At 48.9% G+C, this 21,170-nt stretch overlaps 2 protein-coding genes across 2 annotated transcripts in view; both read right to left on the bottom strand.

Annotated features, from left to right (window-relative positions):
- On the bottom strand, positions 1-12,479 carry LOC122946409 (ubiquitin-related modifier 1). The gene is made up of 5 exons (XM_044306019.1): positions 12,402-12,479; positions 7,407-7,477; positions 3,684-3,765; positions 2,803-2,851; positions 1-349 (listed from the first exon to the last, which is right to left on the bottom strand). The coding sequence occupies exons 1-5, from the start codon at positions 12,458-12,460 to the stop codon at positions 281-283; spliced, it is 330 nt and encodes a 109-aa protein (XP_044161954.1). The 5' UTR covers positions 12,461-12,479; the 3' UTR covers positions 1-280.
- A 7,224-nt stretch (positions 12,480-19,703) lies between these two features.
- The window catches only part of LOC122946715 (long-chain fatty acid transport protein 4-like), a 31,068-nt gene continuing 29,601 nt past the window's right edge, over positions 19,704-21,170 (bottom strand). Inside the window, exon 13 of the mRNA XM_044306497.1 lies at positions 19,704-19,800. Within this exon, the coding sequence (XP_044162432.1) occupies positions 19,796-19,800 (5 nt within the window). The 3' untranslated portion in view covers positions 19,704-19,795. The remainder of the gene's footprint in view (positions 19,801-21,170) is intronic.

Below are 21,170 nucleotides of genomic sequence, written 5' to 3' on the forward strand. Positions count from 1 at the left end.
TAAAAAAAAAAAAATCGTCATATTTAATAAGAATGAAGTGAAGTAGAAGACGGCGTCCAGAAATATAATATCCTTAATTAGGATGCGTGTTTATAAGGCCACCGGTAGACGAGACGTCACGGAGCAGATGGGCCTGACCTATTAGCTTGAAGACGTGACATAAGATGAGGCTTGGCAGACGTCACATGTATGTACCACCTCACGGAGAAAAAACGCCACATTACATGTGTTGATGAAGATGCCAGGGATGCCCCTCTCCCCCGTAAGCAGACGTCTTCCTCTATCCGCCGTGTAACGTGGAGATGAACACAATGTTGTCTCGATCTTGAATCTTGTAATCCAGCTCGCCCTGCAGACGTGACATGGAAACACGCGTGAGCAAAGACATACCCTTTTATATAGGGGGCCTGGGTTCTTACTATAGCAGGGATCAGCAGCTGTAAAACTACAACTCCCAGCATGAACACTTGGTCATTCTGATAACTCTCATGGAATTGAAAAGGAGGATTCTGGGAGTGTAATAGCTCGAGTGCCGGAGGATGCGGATCCCTGTACTATAGATTACATGATCATCCATGGAAGACTTTACAGTGTACAGAGAGGCGGGCACCCCGAATGGCTGAGCATGCATGTGTTTTCCATAGTAAGAGGTAATGAGGCCAATACCAGACAATTCTGGCAGAGACTTATTCCCACAAGCTGAAATCCAACATGCCCGTTCCTTATCTCCCCAGAGATCTTTATCTCCTCCATACACATTAGATCGACAGGTTCAGCAGACATTTATCTAATGTGTATGGGTTGTCCCACTACAACTCATCCCCTATACACAGGCTAAAGAATAAGTGCCTGACCGCGGGAACCCGACCGCTAGAATGGGGGTCCGTGCCCCCTGTTTGAGCGGATCGGCAGGCACGCTGCGTGCTTCCGCTCCATTCAACTCTATGGGACTACCAGAGATAGCAGAGTACAAGCGCTCAGCTATGCCACATAGAGATAACTGGAGCAGCACTGCGCATGTGTGTTTGCCGACCCGCTGAAACAGGGGAACACAGGCCCCCATTCTGGTGAATGGACATGATCGTCAGGAGCCTCCACCAATCTGCCACTTATCCTCTATCCTGTGGATAGGTTGTTGTCATTGGACAACTCCTTTAAAGGGGTTGTCTCATCTCGCCGTTACTAAGGTGAGATGAGACAGAGTCCTGACCACCAGCCGGCTGGGAAACAACAGAGCGCTCCGGCGCTCACATCTTCAGTACCTTCCAGGGGAGCTACGGAAACAGAGTACACAGCAAGCTATGCCGTGTCGGAGTTAGGGAATCGCCATAGCTTGCTGTGTACTCTGTTTCCGTAGCTCCCCTGGAAGGTACTGAAGATGTAAGTGCTGGAGCGCTCTGTTGTTTCCCAGCCGGCTGGTGGTCAGGACTCTGTCTCATCTCACCTTAGTAACGGCGAGATGAGACCCTTTAAAGTGGAGTAGTAACCATACCGGCTGTGACCCAGCATTCCCAGTGTCTATCAAAATATGGCTGTGGTACCGGGAGCAATATATATAGTCTACGGTACCAGGAGTTAATATATAGTCAAAAGACCAGCATACATATTGTGTGTCAACGTTAAAGGGGTTATCCAGGGAAATATAATGATGACCTATCCTTAGGATAAGTCATCATTATAACATTGGCAAGGGTCCGAGTGCCGGCACCCCCGCCGATCAGCTGTTTTAGGGAGCCACTGCGCTTACCGGAGCTCTGGTGGGTGCAGCCAGCTCCCAGCAGCGCGCCGCAACGGTGCTTGGTACTGTAGCTCAGCTCCAATTAATTCAATGGGGTGGAGGAGCAGCAGCTAGGCCATGATGTGACCGATGAAAGTGACGCCACATGTCCTAGGAAGAGGTCACGGTGCTCACAGAGCTGATCGTCGGGGGTCAGACCCCTGCGGATCTGATATTTATGACCTATCCCGAGGACAGATCATCAATATAAATTACCGGATAACCCCTTTAATCTTGTGTATATGTGCAACTTAAAGGGGTTGTGCAGGACTAAAATAACACGACTGCTTCTCTCCAAAAACAGCGCCACACCTGTCCACAGGTGGGTTCCTGTACTGCAGCTCAGCTCCACTGCAATGAAGGAGATGCAGTAACGGACAAAACTGGTGGACAGATGTGGCGCTGTTTTTAGAAGAAAGCGGTAATTTTTCTTTCTAATCTTGGACAACCCCTTTAACCCTTGCAGCAGAGCCCTCTACAAGCATCACAGCCTCGGCCCTAAGCTAAAATGGGAGAGGGTATACATTAGAAAGCTGCCCCCCATACAGATCCCAGTCTCTGAAGGGAGCATCAGAAAACTCCAAATGAAAATTCCTAAAAAAGAAGAAGAAAAAATCTATTTTAAAACAAAAAAGTAAAACTGACCTACAATGGGGCTGGCCTCTTCAGCACATAGCTCATCAAGCTGACTAAATTAAACAGGTCAGCGTTCCACCCACGGAGCGACCATTTTGTTAACGGGCCTTGTTTTCATGGGCGGGGAAGTGAAACCCCTCATTGTGTGTCCTTCTTATGTCGCTCACAATGTAAGTCAATGGGTGGCCTTCCTGCCCTTGACACACACTGTAACCCAGAGGGAGAAAGCAATGCTGGGATGCTTGTATCGTCCCGCCCCGCTGCCAGGCCGCAAGGGAACATGGCGACTTACTCTGCATTCATACCCCTAACATTAGTCCAATTAGTGCCAGGGCCAACGAGGGTTCACCACGCGGGCAGAGGCCTAGAAACCATTGTTACATGCTTACCATCAGTTCCCAGTCAGCGTCATTAATGAGAACCAGGATACCCGGCCGCCTGTGGGGAACGGAAACGCAGTTAATGTGTGTCACGTGACTGGGTATTTCAAAATGGCGGACAAAGAAGATGGGAATGTCAGAGAGTGGCGACCAAGCAGGTCAGTAGTTAAAAATCAGATGTTGAGACCCCCACTGTTCGCTGAACCGAAGGGTTAGGAGAGCTCAGCCCTCTGTTTGCCACTCTGAGGGGTGTATGGAGTCACAGAAAGTCCATAGGGTTTATATAAATGGGCATGCCACTCATTTCCACTTCAAGCATTACTCACCTCCCCCTATCCCTGCTGCTCTCCACTTCCTGTCCTGGCTCAACATGCTGGGAAATGTCCACTCAGTGGACTCACTGGCCTTGGTAGTCACCTAGTGGCAGAAAATAGAAAGCAGCAGGAGCCAAGGGAATCAGTGGAGGTGAGTAATGCTTCTTTTCAGGTTATCCACCTGGAAAACCCCTTTAAATATGCATTATTAGCAATAAAGTCTAATTCCAAAGAAAATTTGGTTACGACAGTGGTTAAAAGGGGTCGTCAGGCCTTCATCACTGATAGCCTATCCTTAGGTGAATGTGCTGGGGCCTCTTCATGCTGATCGGTGGGGGTCTTGGATCTCGGGATAAGCTATTGAATGTTCCAGAGAACCGTCTGAGATATGGGGTCCTCACACCTGTATACGTCTGTGACATGGACACTGTGGTCAGGGATGATGCTCTCATCAAACAGCTCCCCATATCTCAGCTTCCTGTGAAGGAGACCTAGTACCAAGCTAGGGTTATACAGACGTCTGCTGGACAGCAAAGAAGAGGATCGTGGTGAATATAAAGTGTCCGTCATACTCACACTGTATCCCCCTGAATAAATAGCTCGGGGCGCTCCTTCAGCAAATTCTCTTTTATCCAAACCAGCAACTGCCTGATGTCCCCTGACAGGAAACAGAAGAGGGTTACATGTCTGACACTGCCCGCGGAGCACAGGCCGAACCGAAAGACAAGACTACCGCACAAAAAAATATTCTGCAGTTTTCAAACCAGCAGCTGGATGTGAATACTTTTGTAATTGAATGTAACTAAAAATGCTGTATAGCCACTGAGGTATTCAATAAAATGTGTGTGTACAGCGCCACCTGCTGTTTTTTTTCTTTCTTATTTCTCTGTCCACATCACTGAGGTGGTCGCACATGCTCAGTTCCCTCCTTTAACTGCCTCCTGAGCTGTGAAAGGGAGTGAGCTGCAGCGGAAAAGGACACGACCCCTGAGCTGTGATAGGGAGAGAGCTGCAGCAGAAAGGACACACCTCATGTGAAGTCAAGGCAGCCATATTGGCTGTCACCCAGCTTTCCCAGATGCAGCTAAATGTATTTAAATTTTTGAGTTACATTTGCATCGACCAGTTTATCTCTCGCCCCAGACCTCAGAAGTAACCCCCCCCCCTTCCAACCTCCCATTTTCTTTCTCTCCTTACATATAGTTTTGTGTCTCTCCTTCCACATACATGCATGCTCGGCATGTGTTCTCAATAGGGAGAGGGGAGTCATCTGCTGTCAGATAAGGTACTGAAAGTGGAGTTGTCGCCTCTCCTGACATGTCTCTTTCAACTACTTGCATCCCCCATGTAATAACAGTTCTGGCGTATCTATTCCTATGTTGTGCTGTTCCTCTCTAATTCCTGCTAGAAGTTAGGAAGGAATTGCTAGCAGTTTGCAATGAAGGTCCAGCTGGGTGTTACCAGTTGAGCATGTGTCCTTGCACAGTCTGACACTGGCAGCACTAAAAGACTGGCAGAGGAAGCAAAAGTGCACAGAGTGCCTTGGGCCCGCCCTCTGTGCACTTAACGGCTTATTTGCATATGAATTAAAAGTACTTTTTCTCCAGAATGAAGCAACAGATCACTACGTGAACAGTATCACTACATGCAGCTGAGCTAGCTCTACAAGGCACTGCGCCCGTTTTATCAGTGCTGACACACTCTCTTCAAACACATATAAAACCGTACCTTTATGACCGCCTCATTACTGCAAAAAATGTTGCTTCATTCTGCAAATACTGACAAGTGCCCTGAAGGTAGTCCCCAGCCCAACAAGCAAGTGCTCCAGCTCTCCTAAGTAAACATGCCCCATGCCACCCCCTTGGCCACAAGTGACATCACCACCAATCTGCAGCATCACTATGTTGGGCAATGAAATCTTGCGCATGCGCGGTAGTCTCCCTGCTGTGGGTAATGGGCTCACTGATGCCCTGTGCATGTGCAGTACAGTGTGCAAGTCACAGATTGTTGGAGCTGTCAATCAAGGCGAAGGCAGCAATATTGGGTGGCGTTGGAGGAGCACTTACCTGCCTGAGGAACACCCTCGGGCCACATGGCAGTTCATTTGCCTTCTTTTTCTCTGCAATAATGAGGCAATCAGCGGCCGCAAAAGTGCAGGCCTACCCGGCAATATTCTCAGCGTAGTGGCCGTAAAATACCTAACAGACCCCTCTATCCTAAAGTGATCAGGATTGCGTGCGGAAAATGGGCACACCTACCGCCTGCTTTATCTCCGCACACCTACCGCCTGCTTTATCTCTGCACACCTACCGCCTGCTTTACCTCCGCACACCTACCGCCTGCTTTACCTCCGCACACCTACCGCCTGCTTTACCTCCGCACACCTACCGCCTGCTTTACCTCCGCACACCTACCGCCTGCTTTACCTCCGCACACCTACCGCCTGCTTTACCTCCGCACACCTACCGCCTGCTTTACCTCCGCACACCTACCGCCTGCTTTACCTCCGCACACCTACCGCCTGCTTTATCTCCGCACACCTACCGCCTGCTTTATCTCCATTTGCTGTGTCGGTGAATGCGGTCTATTGCTCCCTGTTATCAGCCAGAAAAGCTGATGACCAATGGCTGCCAGCCGACAGACAGAACGTCCTGCCCATGTGAAGCGATGTCCAATGGTACTGAACTGACAGAGTCCAATGTAGCGCCCCTAGGCGGTATTTCATAGAAATAGATTACGATTTTTTTTGTCTGTATACTATTACTGGAAACCCCTTTAAGAGTAAAAGGCACATTTCCAAGGAACCATCTGGAAATGAGAGTCGGGGCCCATTACAAAGGCATATAGAGTGAAGCGGGGGGGGGGGGGGGGGCCCCCCCCTATCTGCTGGCAGAAACCAATTTAGTGAGGTGTAATATATAGGACACCCATTAGTCTTTCACACACGGTTCATATGTCATGGATCAGTGCACCGGCAGAAACGTGCCCCCCCTTCTCCAATATGGTGCACTGGAGATGACGCCCGCTGCGGAGAGGGCGGAGAGCTGTACGTATATGATGAAGAGCGGCGCTGGTCACTGCAGGGTCAGGCGCAGGGGTAGGAAGGATCGTTTATCAGCCTGACTCGGGAGGGTCAGAGAGTTCTGCCTGGTTCCCCACCCGCCCACATTCTCGGTCCAGGGAAGCCATTGTATAGAGGAGTTACCATGGAGAAGCCAGCATCACTGCGCTTCTCCCATTGTTCCCAGTCTGGGAAGGGGCCATTCCCTCTGTCTAATAAGTAACCACAGATCTGTTACAATCAATGTACAGTACAACTCCATCAGGTGAAAGCGCAGACAATGCACCTTCCCTTTAAAAAAATAAAAATGTGGCTTTTCATAGTTATGTCTCTTTCTGGGAAAGCTGGGTGACCGCTAAAACAGGAGTCATTACAGAGATGGTGACTAAGGCATCCGAAACGTTATCTAAATTCCATATCAAGGCTGGATAAAAAAAATTAAAAAAAAATTGGGTGTCTCCCCCCATCCTCAATCACTGTGCATCACAAGGCAAATTTCCCATTCAGGAGTCTGGGTGAGGCGGGAGCAGTCATGGCGGCCATATTGGCCGTCACCCAGCTTTCCCAGACGCAGCTACCTGCTATCATTTTAAGTTACATTTGCCTTCGACCAGTTTAGCTCTCGCCCCAGACCCAGGTAGCCATTCAAGAATCCGAATCACTGGGTGGGACGGAGGGGGGATCAATACCAGGATAATAGGGACTCCAGAAAACTTCACAGATGTGTTGACTCTTTGTTTAATTAACCAGAAAGTGATCCTTTTCAAAAGCAATTTCGCACAGGGGGCTCAGCGCTCAGCAAACAGTGCCGGTCAGTTAGCAGGAGGGGGGCAGAGGAACAGCTGGCATCAGCTTCCATGTGAACTGCATCCTAATCAGTTTAAATGGCTCGCGCCAGAGGCCCACCCCCGCATTATGCAGAATTTCACGGAGACGGGCAAGAGAGAGAACCTGGAGGCCGATGGCGATTGCTTCCGACAGGTTCTCCGGGACTGTCCTCTTCTAGGCCGCCTCCATCATCATGGCTTCCCAATAAACATTCGCTGACATCACAGCGCTCACTTACATCTCTTGTCACGCCCCGGCGCCAAGCAAGCGCTTGTTCTCGTCTCCGCCTCTTAGGCGCTGATCCAAGATCTGTGCCCCATAGTGAAAAACTTGGGCGTCAAGCGGGCAACTGCCCCAAATGTGGACGAGAACCATCTCATGGCATATCACGGGGGGTGGGGGATACTCACAAGGATCCGGTCGGCCGGGCAGGGTCACGTGGTGCTTTTTGATTCCCTGGAACAGCAGCTCAGCGCCACCTCTGAAATCAGATAATAAAAACATGAGATATGCTGACATGGCGAGCACAGAGGAGGGGGTGTCGCTCACAAGCGGAGCCAGGCGCAGACAAAGGATTCCCCGCAGGCTCCAGCAGGACACGGGGCCGGGATTAGCATTTCTATGTCAGGCTCTCTAGGGTACCAAGGAAAAGTGAAACAAGTTTTGTCTGAGGGGGGGGGGAGAAGGCGGCTGCGGGATGATTTACTCCTGGACGTGGAGGGCGAGGCGATCGTCTAAGTCAAATACTGGTTTAAAAAATGACCAGCGAATAATATATACGGTGCCCAATTGTGCCACTTTTCTGATACATCTGCTACACTCTGCCATGCGCCATATTCATGAGATATTCGCCATTTTTTTATGGTTTTTTTTCCAAATGTTTAATATTGATGACCAATCCTAAGGACCCCCACCGATCAAATGTCCGAGGAGGCCACGGTGCTCCAGATCACCAAGCACAGCGCCGTACATTGTATAGTGGCTGTGCTTGGTATTGCAGCTCAGGCCCATTCACTGGAATGGGACTGAGCTGGGCCGAGGGCCATGTGACCGATGCACGTGACATCACTAGCCTTGGAAGTGGGCGTGGCTCTCATTGTGTTGGGAGTCAGACCCCATTAATCAGATACTAATGACCTCCTGAGGATAGGTCATCAATATTAAACATCCAGACAAACCCTTTAAATCCTATCCAGTCTACAATGTATCAAAAAAGCTGCAAGGCCCTGATCCTCCGTGGATCTGCTGAACCAAACTTAGGGCTGTATTACACCAACAGATTATCTGACCAATCATTGGTCAGATGGCCTATTAGGACCAATCATTGGTATGATTGGACAGATATTGGGCAGATAATCTGTTGGTGTACTACAGCCCTTAGACTGCCACAGGCACAAAGAAAACCCTCAGACCCTCCAGAGTATAACTGTTGGCCATGCAGTTCGCTAGACGGCGTCCTAGATCAGGGATCAGCAACCTCCGGCACGCCAGTTCTTCTGAAACTACAACTCCCAGAATCCTCCTTTCACTTCTATGACAATGACGCAAACATTGGTAATGCGCTTTTCTCACAGGGACTCGGTGCAGGGACAGTTGTGTGACTGGGGCGACTCCCTGGGAAGTCATTGGCTGCCACTCAACGCCAACACACACTATGGGAGTTACAAGAACAGATGAGCAACTGTGCATGCTGGGAGTTGTAGTATCAAAGCAGCTGGAGTCCTAGATAATTTCAGACTTTCATGCTACCCCCTAAAACACTCCCTATATTGGTGATGGGCTGGTGGTACCTATTGTGGACTCCGTAAGAATTTCCGCTTCCATTGCCAGAGATGGCAAGAGGAAGACAGTCACCAAGGATTGCAGAGCACGTTACCTAGTCAAATCACTGGGTGGTCCGTGTGATGCAGGACGGGTCCTCTCCACTATTACCAAGAGATCCCTTATATTAAAGGGGGGGTGTAACTAATAACACCTATCCCCTATCCACAGAATAAGTGCTCATTCAGATGGCCGTATGCTGTCCGCAAAAATGCGGATCTGTTTTTTTTGTGGATTAGATGCTGTCCCATTCACTTCTATGGGGCCCTTTTCTTCCATTGCACCGCACGGCTCAGCAAAAAAAATTAAACATGTCTTATACACATGGCCCTATTAAAGTCTATGGATCAGCAAAAAAAAAAAAAAAGGAATGCAATCCGTTTTTTTGCGGACATGCTGAACTGTCCGCAAAAAAACAGATCCGCATTTTTACGGACATCTGATCAGTAGGGGTGCTGGGGGTCGGACCCTTGCTGATTGATCCTGAGATAAGGCCATCAATATCAAATTCCTGGATAACCCCTTTAATCCCTGCCGCTTCGGTCCGCACCTCCGGTCTGTAGTTACAGGCTACGAAGGTGAGTAAGTGACTTATGATTGATTGGACTACTGCTGAGGCCAGCCACTGGCTGCAGCGGCCATGTGCCGTATTATGGCTGCGTTACCACTGGAGCAGCAGCGATTAAAGCTTTGGGGGTTTTAGTGGTAAAATGTAAATTATGGGGGATATTTATTTACCTGGTGTAAAAGAAAACTGGCTTAGTTGCCCATAGCAACCAATTAGAGTCCTCCTTTCATTTTTCACAGCTCCTTTTGCGGCAAATCCGCATACATTACCTGTGGTTTCTGCCACAGAAATAGCAGTGGATTTCACCCTCTCCATTAACCCTAAGTTCACACCTGAGCGTTTTACAGCGCGTTCAAACGCGCTGTAAAACGCCCGACGCATAAACAAGTTCTTGAGATTTTTTTTGGGGGCGTTTGTCGGCGTTTTGGCCCATAGACTCATTGGACAACACTGCAGTCAATAACTGCATAAAAACGCGCGACAAATACGCGCGTAAAACGTGCGTCTCAGAAACGCTCAGGTCTGAACCCAGGGTAAATCTGCAGCGGAGACGGGCTTCAGATTTCAAATCCGCACCGCAGGTCAATCCGGTTTTCGTGCGCAGCGTGTGGATGAGATTTCTTAAAATCCCTTCCACTTTCCCGATGCCGCTCAGCATTTCAGTCCCTCCTCTTAAACTGGCCGTTGACATCAGATTAATGTCTGCCAAACCCAGCGACTTCCGCTGACCATCTCTATAGGGAGCTCTCCTGATGCTGGGGGGCAGGGGAAGGATCAGGCAGCTAGAATTCAATATGCCCAATCCTTTTCATTTCATTCAGATTAACTGCCACTAGACTGTGTCTGGCAGCGCCTTACTCTCTTCAACCCACTCAGAACACATGCATGCTCGGCCTGTCACCTTGACAGCAAGGATAGTGCCGCACGCAGAGCAATTCTAGCTGTCAAATATGACAGAATGGCCAAAGAGCTGTTCTTTACAGTGTAACTGTAATTCATTTTTTTATTTTATTTTGTAATGTATAGGGGCAGTGATACTGACCATTTTTGTAATATACTTTAATTACTGAAATTGTACATTTCTAGCAGCCTAGTATCACAGAACATGTTCCCTCAGCAGCACAGGAGAAGGAAGCAGTCCCTCCCATGAGGCGAGAGAGGGGCGGAGGAGGGGAGGGACTGTGGCCACCGTGCCACCACCTGAGGGGCTAACTGCCGCTGATCGCAGCTCCCTGTTATAGAGGCAGTGTGCCGGCTATGCGATTCTGCCGCCAACACCCGCCTCCTGTATCTGTATTAAAGGTTAATTATCATTGGTGGCGCAGTGCACCCCCCCCCCCCCCCAAGTATTAAATCCATTGGTGGCAGTGGCCACAGGATCCCCTCCGCCCTCTTCATTGGAGGTACAGTGGCAGTTGTGATCGGAGCCCCAGCAGTGTAAGCCTGGGGCTCCGATCGGTTACCATGACAGCCAGGACACTACTGAAGCCCTGGCTGCCATGGTAACATCCCTGCTGCTGTGTGCACAGGGTAGCAGGGAGCTCTATTAGGGTGAATAGGACCAGGGATGAAAAGATCCCAGGTTCTAGCCCCTGAAGGGGGCTAATAGTTATTAAATAAAAAGTAAAAAAAAAAAAAAGTAAAAAAAAAAACCCCACCAAAATATTAAGTATAAGGCCTCTTTCACACTTGCGTTGTCCGGATCCGGCGTGTACTCCACTTGCCGGAATTACACGCCGGATCCGGAAAAACGCAAGTGTACTGAAAGCATTTGAAGACGGATCCGTCTTCAAAATGCTTTCAGTGTTACTATGGCACCCAGGACGCTATTAAAGTCCTGGTTGCCATAGTAGTAGTGGGGAGCGGGGGAGCGGTATACTTACAGTCCGTGCGGCTCCCGGGGCGCTCCAGAGTGACGTCAGAGCGCCCCATGCGCATGGATCATGTGATCCATGCGATCACGTCATCCATGCGCCTGGGGCGCCCTGACGTCACTCTGGAGCGCCCCGGGAGCCGCACGGACGGTAAGTATGCTGCTCCCCGCTCCCCACTACAGTTTACCATGGCTGCCAGGACTTTAGCGTCCCGGCAGCCATGGTAACCATTGAGAAAAAGCTAAACGTCGCATCCGGCAATGCGCCGAAACGACGTTTAGCTTAAGGCCGGATCCGGATCAATGCCTTTCAATGGGCATTCATTCCGGATCCGGCCTTGCGGCAAGTGTTCCGGATTTTTGGCCGGAGCAAAAAGCGCAGCATGCTGCGCTATTTGCTGCGGCCAAAAAACGTTCCGTTCCGGAACTGAAGACATCCTGATGCATCCTGAAGGACGGACTGTCCATTCAGAATGCATTAGGATAATCCTGATCAGGATTCTTCCGGCATAGAGCCCCGACGACGGAACTCTATGCCGGAAGACTATAACGCAGGTGTGAAAGGGCCCTAAATCACATATATATGTAAATTCCCAGTTTTACATATACAATATATAAACAATAAATAAACATATCACATATCGCCACGTCTGAAAAGTCCAAACTTAAGAAATAAAATCTCCTATGTGGTAAACGCCGTAACAGAAAAACGCAGAATTCACAATTTTGTTTGTCACCCTGTCTCCCCCCAAAAAAAATAGGATAGGACTGTTCGATTATGGGCCGGACATTCCATAAAATGCAGAATGCACGCGTTTTTTTTGCGTTTTATTTTTTCTTCATGGTATGGAGTATCGCAATACTTTTTTATGGTATCGAAATCGAATCCAAATTTTGGTATTGTGACAGCCCTACATGCATACATATTCTAGGGCTGTACATATGCATGTATATATAGCTACACCTCGTCTCATAGAGATCCCACAGTGGGATGGATGACTACACTGCAGGAGTGAATGGCAGCGGCTGTATTCCCCCTGCTGAGCGGCCATGATGGCCTATACACGCCCCCCCCAGGATGCTACCCCTCAGCCCCGCTATAAGTCCCTTACAAAGGAATAAAAGGCCAGTTCCGCCACTCACCCAAATTCCAGCAGCACACCCATGGGCGCCGCCATCTTGCCATGTGCGCCGGAAGTCATCGCCTGCCCACACCGGAAGTGCTCGCCTCCCGGCCGGTTGTCATGGTGACGGGATGCAGGAGCCTCCAGAAAGGCTCCTTCTAAGTTATTCATTCTTACCTATGACCCGTGAATTATTCATAGGGTGTGCGGCTCATCCTCTGATGTATCACCCTCCCCCATCAGTTTATCCCTTCGCCTGCCGTCTTAGCCTCGGCCAATAAATATTCTTCAGCCATTTGCTTTTCCCCAAGCTCAGGCTGCTCACCGTCCTCTTGTTTCTTTAGTTGTAGCTGGGTGGGAGCCAATATGGCCGCCATAGCAGCTCTTAAAGGAACAGTCACCCAGCTTTCCCAGACTCCTGAAGGGATGTCATAATGTACACCGCCTGCGTCTGTATAAGTTTTCAGATGTGCCAATCAGGAGTATTGGAGAGATGGGTGGCTGCAGTCTCTAATCGATTGATCGTCAGGTCCTTTGACACCCCGTGGCCGGATAGAAATCAGCAAACTTAAAGGGGTTGTCTCCTGGCGTGTGATTCAGCCAGTTCCCTCAGGTTCTATAAATCCGGTTGTTAAAATTACAGCCGGATCGGAGAACCGTGTTACCGCCTGAATCTGGCTCTGGCGGCGGTAGCTGGAGACGAACGCTTCCACCGTTGAGTAGGGAACCTGTTAAAAAAAAATGTGAATCCCACCCCTGGTTGTCTCCTTTCAGTAAATTACATGTATCATGTAGAGAAATTTAATACAAGCCACTTACTAATGCATTGTGATTGTCCATATTGCTTCCTTTGCCGGCTTGATCCATTTTTCCATCACATTATACACTGCTCGTTTCCATGGTTACAACCACCCTGCTATCCAGCACCGGTGGTCGTGCTTGGACAGCATAGGAAAAGGTGGCGGACTCTCTGGTGGCCAGGACCATGGGAGCGCACATAGGACGGCGGTTTTTCCTATAGTAGTGTGCAAGCACAACCACCACTGATGGATTGCAGGGTGGTCGTCACCATGGAAACAAGCAGTGTATAATGTGATGGGGAAAAAAAATGAATCCAGCCGGCAAGGGAAGCAATATGGACAATCACAATGCATTAGTAAGTGCCTGGAATTAACCTTATTTACATAATAAATGCCACCTGCTGAAGTGAGACAACCCCTTTAATTACAAGTCCCATCCTGTGATGTACGGGAGCCCTCTGGTGATGTCATCTGTGTGCTGTCCGCATGTCCGTCCCTTAAAAAAAGATAGAACATGTCCTATTCTTGTCCATTTGTGGACAAATTAGACACTTTCACAATAGTGGAGGACAGGAAAGTATCTGCGGACCACAAAACACATGTGCTTGTAGCTTAAGGAGTTGGCCCATCTCATGTATGCCACCAATGTCTGACAGGTGCGGCTCCCTGCACCTATCTCTAGAACGGAGCCCGTAGAGTGGACTGCACGTGCGCGGCCGCCCTTCTTTAATTTCTATGGAACTGCTATTTCGGTCAGCCCCATAGAAGTGAATGGAGCGGTGGCAGCGCTTATGCAGTGTGTTTTCCATTTATTTCTATGGGACTTCCGAAAATAGCTGACCATGGAGGGTGGCCGCTTATGAACTCTCCTTGACTGTGTGGGCCCGTTCTGGGGACACCTCTGGGACCCCCACCTATCAGACATTGGTAGCATATATTAGCGATATGCCACCAATGAATGAGATAGGCCAACCCCTTTAAGAGTCATGCCCTTAAACAGTGTTAGGCCTCAAGCACACAACCGTATTTTCCATCCATGTGCTATCCGAATCTTTTGCGCACAGACCCAGACAGATGTCATCCGCATGTCTGTTCCACAGATTATACGAAATGTCCTATTCTGGACCGCATTGCAGACGAGAATAGCCATGTCTATTGATTGGGGAGAGAATAATGCGGAGAGCACACGGATGTTATAAATTTTTTGCGGATCCATTGTTTTCTGGACCGAAATACAGATACGGTCGTGTGCATGAGGCCTTAGCCTGAGACTGCTCCGCAAAACGTTGTCAGGCCAGAGAGAGCCCCATAAGCATTGCCGGACTGGCTGACAGTATTTATGGGGGCCGATAACAGTTATGAGGAGACTCTCTGACGGCTTTGAGTACCCAATGCTGTAAATCTGGTTTCTATGATGAGCAGACGAAGGGGGGCGACGTCTACAAAGAATAACTCATTTTGTAGTAGAGATGAGCAAATCGATTCCTACATGAAATAAAAGTTCTTCACCTGCGAGGGGCCGCTCCCCTGCCGCTTGGTTAACAGGGCCAACATATCGCCTCAGCTCCGAGTTGCAGCGCAAGCGCAGGGGCTCTGCTGCTGATGCTGGAGCAGTAGCCTCTGTACCTTCTCCGCTACTGGGAGCAGCGTCATGGGGGCGGGATGTCCACCCTGTTAATCAAGCAGCAGGGGGAGCCTCTTTAACAGTGGGGGCAGCCCCTTGCAGGTGAAGAACTCTTTCATATGAAGAAATCAATTTGTACAAATGGATTTGCTCATCTCTAGCCTTCGGTATCTAAGCCCAAGATTCCAGCCATTTTTTTTTTTCTACATAGGTAATAAAAGAAAAAATATTTAGGGCTCATGCACACAAACATATTTTGTTTCAGTGTCCACTCCGCAAAAAAAATAGAACGTCTTATTATTGTCCGCATTACGGCACTGGTGGGCTGCAGCAGAGGAGGTGACCATGCCCGGGTCACAGCTGAAGGCAGCAGTTGGCTGCAGCAGAGGAGGTGACCATGCCCGGGTCACAGCTGAAGGCAGCAGTTGGCTGCAGCAGAGCAGGTAACCATGCCCGGGTCACAGCCGAAGGAAGCAGTTGGCTGCAGCAGAGAAGGTGACGATGCCCGTGTCACAGCCGAAGGAGCAGTTGGCTGCAGCAGAGAAGGTGACCATGCCCGTGTCACAGCCGAAGGAGCAGTTGGCTGCAGCCGAGCAGGTGACCATGCCTGGGTCACCATTGAAGACAGAGGTGGGCTGCAGCAAAGCTGGTGACCATGCCTATGTGACAACTGAAGGCAGTGGTTGGCTGCGGCAGAGTAGGTGACCATGCCTGGCTCATGCACACGAACGTATTTTCTTTCCGTGTCCATTCCGTTTTTTTGTGGACCATATGCGGAACCATTCATTTCAACGGGTCCGCAAAAAAAAAAAACGGAAGGTACGCCGTGTGCATTCCGTATGTCCATATCGCCAAAAAATAGAACATGTCCTATTATTGTCCGCATCACGGACAAGGATAGGACTGTTCTATTAGGGTCCGGCTGTTCCGTTCCGCAAGATACGGAATGCACACGGATGTCATCCGTATTTTTTGCGGATGGCAAAATACATACGGTCGTGTGCATGAGCCCTAAGGCAGAGATTGGCAGTAGTAGAGCCGGTAAACAAGCCACGGACAAGAAGATGGACACGTGGAAGCCATCTCACAGGACCAGAGTGGTGAGGAGCAGGTAAGAACGAATCTCTGAGTAGCGGAGGCAGACTGCAGGCATCACTGAAGAGTTAGTTCGTCCCGGACAACCCCTTTAATGTCATCATGGACATTTCCAAGTAGTACGACACAGACTTTTGGCCCATTTTCTGACCAGTAAGAACAAAATCAATGTAACGTATTGTGTGTAACGCGCTGGTCCATAGACCTGAGCGCGGCCTGTCTTTGATCCATAGCTGGGTCCCAGTGAAGTGAACGGAGCCGAGCTGCAATACTGCTTATAACCTGTGAACAGGAGTGGCGCTGTTTTGGGGGAAAAAAAAAAAATGAAAACTGTAGAAATGGTATGTCTAATGTGTATAAACTAACCCTAAGCTCCTGGAGAGCAGAGGAAGGAGTGCTGATCCCAAGGAAATCGCTGAAAGGAAAATGTTGAAAGGAGGCAAAAGATCTCAGGGGTCAAAATAATGCCTTTCACCAAAGAGTGAGGAGACCTGTGAGCGTAGTGATGGCAGCCAGGAATGGGAGGAATGCTTCACAATGACCGCACTTTGCATCACAACGGACTTGCTGATCCCTTCCCTGAGACAATAGCGTCATTAGTGTACAAATAGATGTCTGAGGGTGCGAAGGAATTACCCCCGAGGCTTAGGGCCGTCAATCTGCACCTGCTGCTCACTTCACAGACTGGAAGGAAGGATTTGTCTTATGCAGATGAAGCCTCATCATTGCACAATACAAAAAAAAAAGTTTTGCAACTTTCTAACATAATTGCAATTCCTTTTCAACAGCTCTGCTTGCTGTCTGAATGGGAGCATTATCGTTTCCTGTTTCGACTGAGCTCTGCCATAAAGGATCAGTGCGGGAAATGCTCGGAGATAAATGCACAAATGTTTCATCCTGCCCTGATACATTGTAACAAATCTTCAGCAGTGTTTAGAAGTTAACCGTTATCCATAGGACAGGGGGCTGACAAACCGATCACTGGGGGTCCGATTGCTGGGAGACTTACCGATCCCTCGTTCCCCTGATCGGATGGAGCGGCAGGTTCGGCATACTCCATTTTGTAACCGATGGAAAAATGGCCCCCTTCCGTTTGCTGGGGGTCTTAACAGAAGAACCCCTTCAAGGGTGGTTTCACACTTTGTCAGGGGTCTGCAACCTGCAGAAGTCGACCTGTTGTGAAACTATAACTCCCAGCATGCACATTGGCTTGGCTGTTCTCACACCTCCTATAGAAGTGAATGGGGCATGCTGGGAGTTGTAGTTTGACAACAGCTAGACTGCAGCGGGCACATGTCATGGAGCACTAGCAATATTCGTAAATGGGGAGGGGGGGGTGACAGTCCGGTATCACTATTTTGGGGCGCACTTTCCTAGGTGCACCGCCTCCTCAAAAGTTGGCACAAAGGGGTAGATTTGGAGGAGTCAAATCATGAAGGCCCTATTCAAACAACCGTATTTTTGCTCTGCATCCATACGGCCGCAAAAAAGATAGAACATGTCCTATACACCGTTTTGCGGTCAAGAAAAAGGCATTGTTACAATAGGTCCACAAAAAAAACCTAAAACAAACGTGGAGTCATCCGTGGAATACATACGGTGGTGTAAATGCACCCTTAGCTGTCTGCATTTTCTGTGACTCCGTTGAGATGAATGGGCCTGCATCCAATCTGCAAAAATGCGGATAGGATGCAGAACAAAAATATATTCGTGTGAATGGGGCCTAACTGGGAGATATGGAAAACTCAACCATGGTCCCTAAAGTGTGACCACTAGTGGGGAGTCATGTGAGAAGATTTAAAGGGGTCGTCTCACTTCAGCAACTGGCATTTATCATGTAGAGAAAGTTACTACAAGGCACCTACTAATGTATTGTTATTATCCATATTGCTTCCTTTGTTGGCTGGATTCATTTTTCCATCACATTATACACTGCTAGTTTCCATGGTTACAACCACCCTGCAATCCATCAGCAGCGGTCATGCTTGCACACTATAGATAAAAGCACCAGCCTATGTGTGCGCCCGCGGTCTCGGCAACCAGGGAGGCTGATGCTTTTTCCTTTAGTGTACAAGCATTACCACTGCTGCTGGACTGCACGGTGGTCGTAACCATGGAAACGAGCAGCGTATAATGTGATGGAAAACTGAATCAAGCCAGCAAAGGAGGCAATATGGACAATCACAATACATTAGTAAGTGCCTTGTATTAACTTCCTCTACATGATAAATGTGATTCGCTTAAGTGAAACAATCCCTTTAAAAGGTGAGTATACGCTCTCATTCGGCTCTAAGGTCAGAGGGCCCCTTTAGAGGGGGTTATCCAATATTGAAAAAAAAAAAAAAAAAAAAGCCAAATTTTTCCAGAAACAGCGCCACCCTTGCTCATGGGCTGATGGGCTGGTATTGCCGATGCTGGACAACTCCCCCTATAGATTCTATTCAGCCGTTTCTTAGATACAGTATATGGTTTCCTGGAGAAAGTGGGCGACAACTATTATAGTCGCCGATACGGATCGGATCTGGACTTGTGAAACGCAAAAGAGTCTAAGGCCTCATGCACATGACCGTGGTTTATTGTCCGCCTCCGATCTGAATTCTTTGCGTATCAGATGTGGAATCATTCACTTCAATGGGGCCACAAGAGATGCGGATAGGACTGTTTTATTATGGGCAGGACGTTCCATTCCACGCAAATGGCCAGAATTTGTGTTTTGAGGACCTGCAGTTTCCGGATGTGTGCACAAGCCCTAACAATACAACAGTATGACCGTGGTAATCAGACTGGTTTTCCCATCTGGAAATTGGTTTACTGCCTGCATCCATCATGAACGGATCCAGTTGTATTATGTCTTCTATAGCCAAGACGGATCCGTCATGAACACCATTTAAAGTCAATGGGGGACGGATCCGTTTTCTTTTGTGTCCGAGAAAAGAGATCCGTCCCCATTGACTTACATTGTGTGTCAGGACATATCCTTTTGCTCCACACCACATCGATGCTTGCAGCGTTATTCTGTCCGTGATGGAAGCGCAACCAAACGGAACGGAATGCATTTTATGTGCACTCTGTTCAGTTCAGTTTTGTCCCCATTGACAATGAATGGGGACAAAACGGAAGCGTTTTCCTCTGCTATTGAGATCCTATGACGGATCTCAATAGCGGAATTGGAAACGCTAATGTGAAAGTAGCCTAACACGTACTGCTACTATTCTGAGGCAAAAGCCGCATGTGGATCTGCCGAGTATTTTACCTTTTGCAACGCAAAGGCAGACATGCGGATTTGTACAAGTAGGGTATACATGAATCTACCCGCAACGTGATGGAAGGGAATCACGCGCTTGTATTATGCCACCATACCAGTGTCGGTAATGTTGGCGCACAGAGGTACCGCACCTCCGCCTGATACCATAGGCGGTTTTTTGCACTCTATAGGAGAAACATGGCACCAGGAACCCATACAGAACACATGGTCAAGAATACAGTATTATACAAGACCGCCAACTGATGCTGATTGCTGTCGTGCAGTCGTCTGCATGAGGCCCCCAAAAGTTGGCATTAATAGGTAATAAGGGGCGTGCAGTCCTAGGGAAAGGGGAGAAATAGACGCCCGCGTATTCTGCATAAAGCACACGGCCGTCCTGGAACAGCTGTTTGCATCCTGTGCAGTGAAAGCATTTAATAAAAGCGCAGACAATGGGGTGCTGGAAGAGAGGAGGACCCCTCGGCCGGGGTGACAATGGAGGCCTGCCCGCAGTCGCTTTGTTTGATCCGCAGCCTCTCAGCAGAAGGAGCGAGGGGGTCAGCAAAAGTGAGAGGCCTTTTTCAGCCACTCCAGCGCATTCATGTGGTAATTGGGTGTCAAGCAGAGATCAGTGAGTCTCTCTGCCCGGGTTAAACTGCAGAGAAAGAAAGAAAAAAGAGTTAGCTGAAGCGATGGAGGCTGTGAATACCATCACAACCTGCAGGAAACTCCAGGCCTCCCCCATACCAAGCACTTCTGTTCCGGCTGAGGGAGGAGGAATAAAAAAAGTGGGGGCCCCGGAGCATTCTTATTCAAGAAACCATTGAAAAAGACTCAACAATGGCGGAGAAGCCCTTCACAATGCGCCCCCTGCTCGGCCTTCAATGCTCCGCTCTAAACAGCCATTTAACCTTCCAAAAAAAGACTGAAAGTGACACTAAAGCCGCAAACTGGCCTTTATCCCCCCTCCGGCTCCTCACTGGGGCTGCAGGCCATTTGCACGGCAAAAACAGGTTGCCTCCCCAAAATGGGTTCTGGGTGGAAGATGAAGGGAGTATAGCGCCCCCTCTGGCTCACCTACCAGTTAGGACTAGGCTAGCAGGCGCCATCTACATGCAGAGCCATGTTTTTAGGATAGGGATTATAAAGGGGTAGTCCCCTTTTTAGGAGAACAGAGGGTCCCCTGACTCTCTTGCCGTTTCACAGCGGACATTTTTCTATGGAGAGGGTTGCGTTTTTTTTTCTCTATTAAAATCTATAGGAGTTATGGAAAACTCCATTGAATTCTATGCGTACCTGTAAATCATCAAGCAGGTTTAGGACCCTCAGCTGTCAGGGGACCAGGGGTATGGTGACTACTACTTATTAAATCCCCAGGATAGACCTTTAAGGGTACACTGACGCATACCTGGTGCCCTCCATCAGATTCAAGATGGCGGCCACCATCTACAGGCAAAATCTAAGCCCCCCTTCACCTTGATGGACACTGCGCCGATGTCATTGGCTCTGGTCCATCTGAGGGCGGTGGGACAGCCATCTTGAAAGGAATCTGATGGAGGGCAGAATGAAGGAAGGGAGGCAGCATGGGGGGGGGCACTAGGTAGGTGTCCATACATAGAATGATAAGAGTTTGGGTCCCCTCCATGAAGAAAAGGTTGATATATATGTGCGGTCACTCTCCAGGTATACGTGGGCCCCTGGCTACCTCTCCCTCAGCTTGTCAAGTAGGATAGCCATGGCCACCCATAGTGGGTTCTGGTTAAAGGGGTTTTATGATTTTTTTTTTCCTTCCCGTTTTTAGGAACAGCGCCACTCTTGTTCACATCCTGTACTGCAGCCCTGTACCATTCACTTGAACGGAATCCGAATATGTAGAAAACCCCCCTTTAAATTCCAAACAGGGGACACTAAATCGTTTTCAGATTCTACATTAGATGAAATAGAGGTTTATAAGGCCTCCATACAGAAGTATGAATTGTGCCTGGGAACAGCGATGTCCGTCTTACAGCCGTTGGTGCAGTTTTA

Source organism: Bufo gargarizans, chromosome 9 (genome assembly GCF_014858855.1).
Source record: "Bufo gargarizans isolate SCDJY-AF-19 chromosome 9, ASM1485885v1, whole genome shotgun sequence".
In the NCBI taxonomy this organism is placed as follows: domain Eukaryota; kingdom Metazoa; phylum Chordata; class Amphibia; order Anura; family Bufonidae; genus Bufo; species Bufo gargarizans.

Excerpts from the sequence above, each read along its gene's own strand:
- LOC122946409 (XM_044306019.1), bottom strand. The coding sequence starts at position 12,460 with ATGACTTCCGGCGCACATGGCAAGATGGCGGCGCCCATGGGTGTGCTG. Across the intron at positions 7,478-12,401 it reads GGTGTGCTGCTGGAATTTGG|AGGTGGCGCTGAGCTGCTGT; the intron begins GTGAGTGGCGGA and ends ATCTGATTTCAG. Across the intron at positions 3,766-7,406 it reads GCCCGGCCGACCGGATCCTT|GGGACATCAGGCAGTTGCTG; the intron begins GTGAGTATCCCC and ends GTTTCCTGTCAG.